The 13,022-nt window shown below is 39.7% G+C and overlaps 1 protein-coding gene across 1 annotated transcript; it reads left to right on the plus strand.

Annotated features, from left to right (window-relative positions):
* The first annotated feature begins 1,694 nt into the window (after positions 1-1,694).
* LOC133807104 (LRR receptor-like serine/threonine-protein kinase HSL2) lies at positions 1,695-6,164 on the plus strand. Its single transcript, XM_062245266.1, has 2 exons — positions 1,695-4,658; positions 5,487-6,164. The coding sequence occupies exons 1-2, from the start codon at positions 2,066-2,068 to the stop codon at positions 5,894-5,896; spliced, it is 3,003 nt and encodes a 1,000-aa protein (XP_062101250.1). The 5' UTR covers positions 1,695-2,065; the 3' UTR covers positions 5,897-6,164.
* Positions 6,165-13,022: the final 6,858 nt, after the last annotated feature.

Here is a 13,022-nt window from a genome sequence, read left to right on the forward strand (position 1 = left end):
AGTAAACAAACTTTGGGGGGCAAATGTTATCCAATAAATTAGCATTGGTGACGTGGCGAATAATCTCTAAACACGTGGCTGATACCTGGAAGCGTCTGCTAGAGTATCGATCAGGAGGCACAGTAGAAGCAGGGTAAACCTGTCTTACCCATGACCAGTCTGGTCGGTAGTTCCGCGTACAAGGCAACATTTATGGGAAGATCTTTATGAATCCCGAATTTATCTCATACAATCTTCTGGATATCCGATTATTCAGGGAAGAATATCTGTAACAATCTCTTGTAACCCTCCTTGAGCCTATAAATAGCAAGAGATAGCTCGAAGGAGGGGACCTTTTGGCTTTCGAATCATAGGAATCGATTATAATTCTCCAAGTAAATCTGTATTGTTCTTTAGAGGAGAGTGAAACTCATTGAACCATGGTTCTTTGATCACCCTTCTGATTTTATATCAATATCATTCTAAGTGGACGTAGGTCATTACTAAATCCTGGGGCCGAACCACTATAAATTACTGTGTTTTCTTTACTTTTGTCATTGCGTTCTTCTCTATATATTTGTCCACATCAATCACGTTTTGACTCCGTGTCAGTTGGCCAAATCTTGGGTCAACATCTATAAATATAATATTTAAATGTTGTAAAAAGAAAATATAGAAAAACTGATATATGATGTAATGTTAAAATTTGAGGTAAAATAAAAAAAATAAATGAAGTTTTGGTGATGTATTTTGAATAATAGTGTATAAAAACTGTTGTAAGTGCTTTAAAATAGTTTTTTTAGTTATAATGATATGTGCACACACTTTTTACACCCAAATATTACACACTTATGCGGTAATTTTTTTTAACCAATCATGTTTAGTTTAGATAAATCCCACTAATTAAAATGATATTAAAATGATTTGCTACATATGTATAATGTTTGGGCATAAAAAATATGCACATATCATTACTCTTGTCTTATAACCTTATTTTACCGTTATGTACTGTACCCGAGTTAATAATTTAATGTATTTAAATTTATAATTTTTTTTAAAAATTCATTGAATTTTTGTTAATATTGAGATTAATCAGTAAAGCTCAACGTACAAGACAAAATCCAATCCAATGAAACATGGATAGAATAAAATTAGTCTCAACAATGCTGTCGTGGAGTAGCAAAGAAAAATGAGGGTGTAAATTTACAGGATAAGTTGAAAACATAATTTGGAAAATAAAAGAGCATTTTTGTTTAGAAGAAGAAGAACAACAACAAGTGATGTTAAATTGGCTGCATCCAGAAAATGGCTTGGAAGATTCTTTTTTTTTTTATATATATATTTACATATATAGTCCAAGCAAGTCTACTAGTGCAAGCTAATTGTGCCTTCTATCTTCTCTTAAAATTAATTGTTATTGTTATTTTTTTTCTGGACATGAGATTTTAGAGACCGATAATGGCATATTCCAAAATCCACATCCACAAAACATAAGAATAAGGGCTTTGCCCATACAACCCAAATTTACCCTTTTGAGCTTGTACGGACACTATTAATGGAACCAAAACGTCACCTTTGTTGTGTATCTTGCTGTAAGTTGCAATTATGAAAGCCTCACGTTTTTCCCTTTCTTCTAGAAATATTCGCTTGACAGAACACCGCTTTTTTTTTTTTTTTTTGGCCGAAGACATTTTCTTTGACACCGGAGTCACGAACGGTTTAAATTTTTTCTTACTAAACACTCCCAAAAGGCAAAAACATTAACAAAAACCCAAATACTAAATCACGCTTGGCTTGCATTTGTCTCTCTCTAATTATTAACCCATACAAATTTGCTTTAATAAAACCCAATTAATACCTCTCTCTCTCTCTCCGTTTCCCAAACACCCACCACTATCCATATTCCATGTGAAGACTTTGACAAAAATGGCCACTCCAAAGGCCATGCTTTAAATCCAGTCCTTGTCACATCCAATACCATGCATGAAAGTTTAAATACCGCTAACCTTTATTTTTGCCTTCCAACTATGTTCATTTCTTACTCTCACTTCCAAAAAAAAGCATTGATCCTTCTCTGTCGTTGGCCATGACACATCTGAACCCAACACTTTCTCTCCTACTACTCCTATTCTTATCTTCTTTGTGGGTTTTTCTTGCCGCGGCCTCACTTGCCGGAGACTCCGAAATTTTGATTCGGGTCAAGAATGCCCAACTCGAAGACCCTAATGGAGCTCTCGACGGTTGGGTTCCCAACACCGACCATAATCCCTGCAACTGGACGGGAATCACTTGTGACCGTAACCCTCTCGCCGTAGTTTCGGTAAATCTAACCGGAACCGGAGTCCGGGGTGAATTTCCGGCTGGGTTTTGTCGGGTTCGGACACTCCGGAATCTGATTCTTTCGGATAACGAAATCAATGGGACTCTGTCTTCTCGGGCACTCTTGTTATGCTCTCACCTCCAATACCTCGACCTCAGTAGAAACCTCCTCGTCGGGCAATTGCCAGAGTTCTCGCCGGAATTTAGCAAGTTACGATATCTCGACCTGTCGGCCAATAACTTTTCCGGCAAAATTTCAGCAAGTTTTGGCCTCCTTTCGTCTCTGACAGTGCTTCTTTTGTCTTCAAACTTTCTCACTGGCCCGATTCCATCTTCTTTAGGAAATCTCAGCGAGTTAACTGTTTTGGCTATTGGTTATAATAGCCTGAACCAGAGTTCTCTGCCGCCAGAGATCGGGAAATTGACCAAGCTCGAGGATCTTTTCATGCCGTTGTCTGATCTCTCCGGGAGCATACCAGAGACCATTGGGAATCTCGTTCAGCTGAAGAAATTTGATGTATCACAAAATCAACTATATGGAAAAATCCCAGAAACCATCGGAGGAATGAAAAATATTAAGCAGATTGAACTTTTTGGTAATAGATTATCCGGCGAGTTGCCTGTAAGCATGGGGAACTTGAGTTCTTTGCTTATGTTAGATGTATCTCAGAACTCTCTCACGGGAAAATTACCAGACGAGGTTGCAGCACTGCGTTTGACATCTTTAAATCTGAACGATAATTTTTTCGAAGGAGAAGTGCCTGAAAGTTTAGCCTCCAATCAATATCTTGAGCAGTTGAAGATCTTTAACAATAGTTTTTCAGGTAACCTGCCAGAGAATCTTGGCAGAAACTCCAGCTTGACGGAAATCGATTTCTCTACGAACAACTTCACCGGAGAGTTGCCTAAGTACCTCTGTGATAGTAAAAAGCTCGTGAGCCTTGTCGCCTTCGGCAACAAATTATCGGGAAATTTTCCGACTACTCTAAGTGAATGTACTTCTTTAAATTACTTACGGATTGAAGACAATGATTTTTCCGGCCAATTTCCTGCCGGAATTTGGGGTCTTCCCAAACTTTATTTCCTCAAACTTGCTCACAACAGATTTGAAGGCCATGTTTCTTCTTCCATCTCTGGCGCCTACAATCTTTCCACACTGTTGATTTCCGGCAACAAATTTTCTGGCCAGTTACCCGCGGCTATTTGTAAAGTAAGTCGACTCGTGAGTTTATCAGTGGATAACAATCAGTTCTCCGGTGATTTACCTCTCTGTATTACGGAGCTTAGAAAGTTACAAAAACTTGTAATGGCGGAGAACATGTTCACCGGGAAAATACCCAGTTCAGTGAGTTCGTGGACCGAGTTAGTTGAGCTTAACCTGTCCAAAAACCGAATTTTTGGCGAAATCCCGCCGGAGTTGGGTTCTTTACCGGTTCTGAACTATCTCGACCTTTCTGAAAACCTCCTCAGTGGTGAGATTCCGACAGAGTTGACCAAGCTGAGACTCAACGAGTTCAACCTCTCGAACAACAGACTATACGGAGAAGTTCCTTCGGGTTTTACACAAGTCCAATTCATTTTGAGTCTATCCGGAAACCCCGATCTCTGTAGCCCGAATTCCAAACAATTCCCTCCATGCTCCAGACCCAAACCCGCCACCCTATACGTCGTCGTAATACTCTCCATCTGTGCCGCTCTCTTAATCGGGTCACTCCTCTGGTACGTCAGGAAAAAAATGGCAGTATTCGGACCCAAACCCAAAAGGCTCTGCAAACTTACCACATTCCAACGGATCGGATTGAACGAAGAGGAAGTGATAGTGCCACTAACAGAAGATAAGTTAATCGGGTCGGGTGGTTCGGGTCGGGTATACAAAGTGAAGCTTAAAACGGGTGAAACCGTGGCTGTTAAGAAACTCTGGAATGGGGAGAAGAAAGAAGATACGGAAAAAATATTTGAGTCGGAAATAGAGACTTTGGGTCGGATCCGGCATGGCAATATAGTAAAATTGCTGTTTAGTTGTAGCGGTGAGGATAACAGAATTTTGGGGTACGAGTACATGGAGAATGGAAGTTTGGGTGACGTGTTACACGAAGAGAAGTGCGGAAGTCTATTGGATTGGCCACGACGGCTCACGATAGCACAGGGAGCCGCACAGGGCTTAGCTTACCTTCACCACGACTGCGAGCCGGCTATCGTACACCGTGATGTGAAGAGTAACAACATATTGTTGGACGGGGAGTTCAGGCCCCGTGTGGCAGATTTCGGACTGGCTAAGTCTCTTCAACGCCACGTGGCCGGCCATGAAGCCAATGGTGCCATGTCACGTGTTGCTGGGTCCTACGGCTACATTGCGCCTGGTGAGTTTTGTTTTGTCATTTTCTAGATTACACATTCTGCTTTTTTTTTTCCTTTATATAATAATAGTCTCCACACTCGTTAATATCGTCAAAAACGTTTTTTATTTATTTATTTATTTTAATGTTAGGGTGTGGATAGGGTAGTTATCACTTTAATATGAGATTGTTCCTTAATATTATGTTAGTTAAAAAAAAATCTTAAATAAACGTTTTTTTTTTACTTTTTTACCGTTACTAAAAAGCACTCAAATTTTGAAAAATAGGATTTTTAAAATTTCATAATTACAAAAAACATAACTTTAAAAAGAACAACTAAAAAATAATTTGAAAACTTCTCATTAAACCAACTAAACATCAACAATAAAATTCTAAAAACAATTGACTTGAAAACAACATAAAAAATAAAAAAAATGTAAAAATTTAAAATTGTAAAAATTTCCTTAAATTAGTAAAATTTAAAAAATATAATTTTAAAAAAAAAATCAAAACTTTAATTACTTTTTTTTTACTATTTTTTTTTTTGACAAACATAACTTTAAAGTTTTTACTTATATATATATTATTGAACATGCATTACTACCCATTAATTTCTTTTTTGTTTGGATGTCAATTCATAATTATTTTAGTAGAGTAAGAGACTCAAAAGAGTCCATTTATATATTTATAGCTATACAATAATTAACACGAGTGTACGTGGAGGCAGCCTAGTTGAATAGTACACCACATAAGTTAGAATGGGAGTTTGGTCAATGTAGATTTCTACAATATTTTATGACCAATATTCTAACCACTAATCCAAATGAACTTTATAATGAAATATATGTGCAGAGTATGCTTACACTTTGAAAGTGAACGAGAAGAGTGATGTGTACAGTTTTGGAGTTGTGCTATTGGAACTAATCACAGGGAAGAGACCCAACGACTCTTCCTTTGGGGAGAACAAGGACATAGTGAAGTGGGTAACGGAGGTCACTTTATCTTTGTCATCATCACCTCAAGAAGAAGATACTACAAGCCATGATGTTTCAGGGACTAGTAGTAGTCCTTGGAAATTTTTTGACCGACTTGTTGACCCAAGGATGGATTTAACCACAAGTGATTATGAAGAGATTGAGAAGATTTTGGATGTGGCACTTATGTGTACCTCTAAGATTCCCCTTAATAGACCCTCCATGAGAAAGGTGGTGGAATTGCTCAAAGTCAAGGACCAGAAATGGGCTCCAAAACCATGGAACTAATTAATACAATAGTAGTACAGTTTGGTGAATGAAATAGGAAAAAGAAGTTTTTCACCATCTTGTAATTATTCGGATTAGTCATTCAGTTTATGTTTGATTAGAAGAACTGCACAAAGTTTAGTCTGAAATTAGACAGACTTTGTTTTTTTTTTTTTTGATGTAAAATATGTTTTCGGAGTGAGAATTTGATGGAAACTAGAACCACTCGTTACATAATCATATAAATTATTGTTATCTCCTAGAGAACATGAATTTCACTTTTTTCCTTCGTTAATTCTTATGTTGCTTTATACATCCTGTTTGTCCAAAGAGATAAGCAACAACGTGGGTAATTTGGTATTTTTTAATTGGTCGATAGACTTGGTATTTTTTAATTGGTGGATGGACTATATAGTTGATTGCTTATTAATTTTTCAATCCAACAGTCAATTAAAAAAAATACTAAATCAAATAGAGTTAAAATTGCTATGAGTTAGAGATAGAGACTACAAACAAGAAAAAAAAACTCTACTTATAATTTGTTGAAGATTGTCATTGTTCCTTTTTCTTCATTCTTTCACATTTGTAATATACTATGCTACCTTTGGAGTGTGGATTTATAAGTGGCTATAAATCTATATATCCAAAGCTTCAACCTCCACCCATAACATAATATTAATTGTTGTCAGTTATATACAACTTATATCTAACCATCTCCATATTATATTTTTTAGTTTAACTCAACTAGTATACCCAATTAGATTTCATAGACTTGTCACGGGGATATACCAACTGTAGGAAAACTCTTATGTTTTTTGTGGTCAAGATTCTTATAATGTAATCAACAATGACATAAATAATTGCAATAACTAGTATATCATATTAGCTATATGGAAAGGTTAGTAATCAAAAGTTAAATGCAAAAAAATATAAGGAAGAACACCCGGAAATTTTATACAGGTTTGAACCAGATCAATCTGGCCTACATCCTATTTGATCCACTATCACTATCATCAATTGATGCAATCTCTGAATACAATTACAGTTGAGAATAAGCACTTCCAGGACTCCCAAGAACTTTTCTTTCTCTAAGGTTCTAATCTCAAATACTTTCTAACAGTTGTGTTTTTCTCAGTCCTCACAACACACATGCTCAAATTCTCTTTATCTGTATTCTCTCTTTCTCTCAATACAACTTATTTCTTTTTCACTTTTTTTCACACACTTTAAAATGAAAGACAACAATATATATATATATAGGCTGCCAAGTTAGTTGACAACTAATACAATTAGGTTAGTTAGGATTTGTTGGAAAGATCTCCACAAATTCCACCTCTTTTCTTCAAATCCTAACTTCAGCAAAGTTGTCTTTGACTCCAATAGTGGACCATAAAATATTTACATAGTTACTAAGGTTAAGCAAATCCAAGCAATGCCTGAAGTTGCATACAAATAGCACCTTAGTACCAATGTCAGCAGGATTTTCTTCTGTCTTCACCTTTTCCAGCTCAACTACTTCCTCTTCAATCTTCTCTCTAATCCAGAATAGTCTAATATCAATGTGACTGGTTTTCTCATGGTAAACCGGGTTCTTGCATAGATGAATCGATGATTTACTATCTGAGTACACAGTAGCTTTGCCTTTGAGAAGTTTCAGCTCCTTTAAGATTCCTTGTAACCATATTGCCTCTTTGAATGCTTCGGTGGTGGCCATGAACTCAGCTTCAGTTGTTGATAGTGACACCACTAACTGTAGTTGGGACTTCCAACATATGAAATCTCCATTTCTTGTGAATACATGTAACGACCCAAAATCACTAATATGGCTTAAGGGCCTTGATTAGTGTGCCGGGAGGGCATAATTGGTTTATGTGTGAATTTATTAATTTAATGTGTGATGATATAATAAACATGCTTGTATGGTTATATGAATGTAAAAGTGATTATATGTTATATTTGTCAGAACCACATTATTATGTGGGTAAATCTGCAGCATGCGACTTGAGGCGATCCTAGGGAGCTAGTTAGCGGAAAAGTCACAATGGGGCTTAATACTTGACTTTGGGCAAGTCAAGGGGTATTTCAGGTATTGGATGGTTATTTAGATTATCGGGTTATGGAAATAAATAATTGGAGATATATTTGAGGTTAGGAAGCTTAGGTGGGAATACTGGGGGATTTTACCATTTTTCCCTCGAGGACGTTTCCGGTACCTCGAGCCTCAGGATTGACTTAATTGTCTAAGAATAGACTAAGTAAAACACAGAATTCGGTGGAACATTAGGAACCGACCTTCCCTCCTCCTCTCTTTCTCTCTCAAAGGAAACCACTAGAACCTAAGGAAAATTCAGCTGGAAACTCTGTGATTTGAGCTGGAGTTTTAAGGGATTAGCTCAGGTTTAGCTAAGGGTTTCAACCAGGAACTGAGGTAAGCACTGAAATGAATTCTTGATCAGTTAATTATATAATTTTGGGGTTGGTTTCTAAGAGTTTCTAGGTTCTTAACTTCAAGGTTGAATTGAGGAAGAAAGCTTAGGTGTTAGCTCAATAATTGCTTGGAGGATTGGGTCTTCAAACAAGGTAAGCTCCAATTCATGTTTTAATGCTTGAATTCTGAGTTTTATGACTGGTTTTAGTGTTCTTGAGTGTGAGAGTTTCAGAAATTGAAAAGGTGTTTTGATGAGTTTTTAGTTTAGGTCTCTGCTGACTTGTGCTTCTAAAATCATGCAGGAATGTTTGTGATAACTGTGGTATATCATTGGGATGGTTTTGAGTGAGGTTTGAGAGTTAAAAATGGAGGCTGTTCTAGGTTCGAAGGGGTCGGGCCGCGGCATAGTTCTTGGTGAGCCCCGGCCCTCTGAGGCTGATGAATGCTGAGAAAGGAGGGCAGGCCGCGGAATGGGGCTTGTAGGGCCGCGACCCGTGTTTGGTTCTAAGCGTGGATGGGCTCTGTCTGGGGGCCATGTCGCGGCATAGGAAGCTTGAGCCGCGACCCTTAAGGAAATTTAGGTTTTTGGGATTTTAAGCATGGGAATTTTACCTAGGGTGCTCGAGATCGAATCTACTACCGTGCATGGTGGATTTCGATATTCCGGAGACTAGAACATTGTTTAGAAGCCCTTTTACAATTATTAATGGTATCCCTTATCATGGTTGTGACTAGGTATAAGCTAGGGGCTCGGGAAACGGATTATGCTCAAGAGGCATCTCGCGTAACCAGGACACTTGGAAACTAAAGGTAAGAAAACTGCACCCGGTTGTGAATTTATAATGGGACTAAGGGTTCCCTATCTTGTATGCTTTATAAAGGGTGGTATTATGCCATGTGAATAGTAAACAAACGGCCTAAGAGTGCCAGAGTTTACATTGGTGCACAGGGCGCGGCTCAGCCACTGGTAGCTGAGGACAGCTTATTATTCACTGAGCTCGGTTTAAGCGGACCGGAGTCAGTGGGATTAAACAAAGGGTGCGACCTAAGGGAGCCGACTCTAATTATCATTTGATTGATTATCTTTATTAATTGATGAATTTGTTGTGTTGATTAGCTGAGTGTTGGTTTGTTGATTCTCTGATTATGTCTGTGGATTATATGACCAATGTGGTATGTTAAGTATATGAACACGCACTAAAGATTATTCAACTATTATCATTGTTGTACCATAATGTTATGTTTTCTTTCTGGGCCTTGGCTCACGGGTGCTACGTGGTGTAGGTAAAAGCAAGGGCAAACTTTATCAGCCCTGAATTGGAGAGCTCTGAAGGCAGAATGTACATGTACAGCTGCTCAACCACCACGGTTGAGGGAAGATAGGAACAGGAGAACCACAAATGTATATTTTGCCTTAGAGTGGCTAGTGGTTGTTTGAACTCTGGAAATTTTGTAATCTAACTTTTTAAACGTTGTTTCTTTTGGGATCCCTTGTGTAAAATGTTAATTATATGAAAAGTATCTTTTGAGACCAAAACCTTTTAACCCTAGCACATTAATGATTTTGGCAACACGTTTTTAATTAAAGACTTGATTAGCAATTCCTGCACTTTTATAAGTACACAGTGTAACAGTCTTGGTTATCCAGGGCGTTACAACTTGGTATCAGAGTGTCCTAGGTTTAAGGTTCCTGAAGACCGGCTGGACATGTACATTCCCTACTAGAGACAAGATCGATTCAGGGTTTGGTATGTGTATATGTGCTTATATGCTATATGCTTAGAAAGAATTGTGATTGTTGTTATTTGTTGAATTAATAGGAAGCATGAGATACTGATAGGGTCTGGCCCTTGACTGCTGTGTGGTAATATTGAGGCATGCTTATTAGCATTGTTGTGCATGTAGATGAACATCTGAATGATTAACTGCATGTTGTGAATACATGGATAAATACCTATATCTTGATTGATTATGTTCCATTGGTGGATTTTGGAAATGCTTTTACCCTGTCATCATGGTCTAACTGTCGAGTCGTTGATTGAATTGGATAGATATGCGTCCAAGAAAATATACACGACTAGCTGGCACTAGGTCTGGGACCGGAGGTGATGATCAGGGCCAGATTCCTCCGCCAGTTCCTGAAAACTGGCAGCAGATTATGGCAGAGATGCAAGCGCGATTACAGAGCCAAGATGAGCAAATTCATCTTCTGCGATAGCAGGCTCGAGCAGGGAGTGCTGCACCTATTGTGCCACCTGTAGTGGCACCAGTTATTCAGCCAGCAGAGGTTGGGAACAGATGGGAGCCATTGTATGAGCGGTTCTGAAAGTAGCATCCCCCAACTTTTGAGGGAGGATCTGACCCACTAAAGGGAGAGCAGTGGATGACTATGATTACTACTATCCTGGACTTTATGAGGATAGAGGGATATGACAGAGTGGCCTGTGCCACATATATGATGAGAGAGGGTGCCCGCATCTGGTGGGAAGTGGTATCATAGGCTAGGGACGTCACTGTTTTGAGTTGGGAAGGATTTAAAGATCTGTTCAGTCAGAAATACTACAATGTTTCCATTAGGGCAGCAAAAGTTAATAAGTTCATGGGATTGGTGCAGGGAAACATGACAGTTACTGAATATGCCCTAAAATTTGATAGACTTGCGAAATTTGCACCAGACCTTGTGCCTACTGATGCTGTTAGGCAAGACAGATTCATTAGGGGCTTAATGCTATGATAGCTCGGGATGTTAGGATTGCAACGGTACCTAGGGGAACAAATTATGTCCAGGCCGTTGAGAAGGTTCTTACCGCTGAGGAAGCGGAGAACAAGATTTGGAAGGAAAGTGCAGCGAGACACGAGGGTCGCAAAGTAGTGCCTCCTTATTCTGGGTCAGGAAGGGGCGGAGGCCCCAGCAATGTAAAGAGGAAGACCCCTGACACTTCGACCACTGTTGGTCTTGATAGGAGGGGTCAGGTGGTCAGGGTGGCAGTGAGCCATGGAAGAGTTACCCGTAGTGCCCGAGGTGTAGAAGACGCCATCAGGGCGAATGTTGGGCCAAGGCTTGCTATGTGTATGGGACAGTAGGGCATCTCAAGAAGGACTACCCAACAGTGAAGAAAGGGGAAGCAGGAAAGGTGGATAGCTTGACCCCAACTCGAGTGTTCACCATGACACAGGCAGAGGCCGAGGCTAGTCCCTTGGTAGTGACAGGTCAGCTTTCTAGCCTTGGCTCTCCTTTTACTGTATTGATTGACTCTGGTGCTACACATTCCTTTGTTTCTAGTAAAGTGATTGATAGATTGTGTAGACCTAGTGAGTATCAGACTGCGGGGTTTTGGACTTTATTGCCTACTGGGGAACTGGTAGTTTCTAAGAGGTGGATCAGGGCACTGCCAGTGATAGTTAATAGTAGGGAGCTTTCATTTGACTTGATTGAGTTAGATATGGAGGATTTTGATATGATCTTAGGGATGGATTGGCTGGTTAGGTATGGGGCTACTATTGACTGCAGGAAGAAGATGGTGACTTTTGAGCTTGAGGGCGAGGATCATTTTGTCTTCGTGGGTGCGGTATGTGGACCCCGCATACCCATGATATCAGAGTTGAGAGCCAGAGACTTATTGCAGGGTGGATGTATAGGTTTTCTGGCTTGTGTGGTGGACACTACTAGGATGTTGCCAGCGGGGCCGGGAGAGACCATGGTGGTTTGTGAGTTTTAGATGTATTTCTAGAGGAGTTACCAAGATTGCCGCCGTGCAGTGAGATTTAGTTTGTTATTGAGTTGGCACCGGGGACAGAACCAGTATCAAGAGCACCATATAGGATGGCACCAGTAGAGTTGAAAGATTTGAAGATAGAGCTACAGGAAATTCTGGATTTGGGATTCATCAGGCCTAGCTACTCTCCATGAGGCGCTCCAGTGTTGTTTGTTAAGAAGAAGGACGGGACTCTGAGGATGTGCATAGACTACAGGGAATTAAATAAGTTGACCATCAAGAATAGGTACCCTCTACCAAGGATCGATGACTTGTTCGATCATCTACAGGGAAATACGGTGTTCTCAAAGATTGATCTTCGATCTGGTTATCACTAGCTGAGGATCAAGGACGAGGACATACCGAAGACGGCCTTCCGAACGCGGTATGGGCACTATGAGTTCTTGGTCATGTCTTTTGTTTTGACCAACGCCCCGACAACTTTCATGGATCTAATGAACAGAGTGTTCAAGGACTTCTTGGATCAGTTCGTCATTGTCTTCATCGACGACATCTTAGTATACTCTAGTTCAGAGGCAGAGCACGAACGACATCTTTGACAGGTTTTACAGAGGTTAAGGGAGCATCGGTTATATGCCAAGTTTAAGAAGTGTGAGTTTTGGTTGCGAGAGGTGACTTTTCTTGGGCATATAGTTGGCGCAGAGGGGATTAAGGTGGATCCATCCAAGGTGGAAGCGGTGAGAGATTGGCTGAGGCCAAGGAACGCCTCGGAGGTGCAGAGTTTCCTCGGGTTAGAAGGTTATTACAGGCGGTTTGTAGAAGGATTCTCGAAGATTTCTTCACCAATGACGGAGTTGACACGAAAGAATCAGAAGTCCGTTTGGTCAGAGAAGTGTGAGGACAGTTTCCAAGAATTAAAGTGATGACTTGTTACTGCACTTGTGCTGAGTCTTCCTTCAGAAGAAGGAAAGTTTGCGGTATACTGTGATGCATCGAGGATGGG

This window comes from Humulus lupulus, chromosome 1 (genome assembly GCF_963169125.1).
Source record: "Humulus lupulus chromosome 1, drHumLupu1.1, whole genome shotgun sequence".
Taxonomy (NCBI): Eukaryota; Viridiplantae; Streptophyta; class Magnoliopsida; order Rosales; family Cannabaceae; genus Humulus; species Humulus lupulus.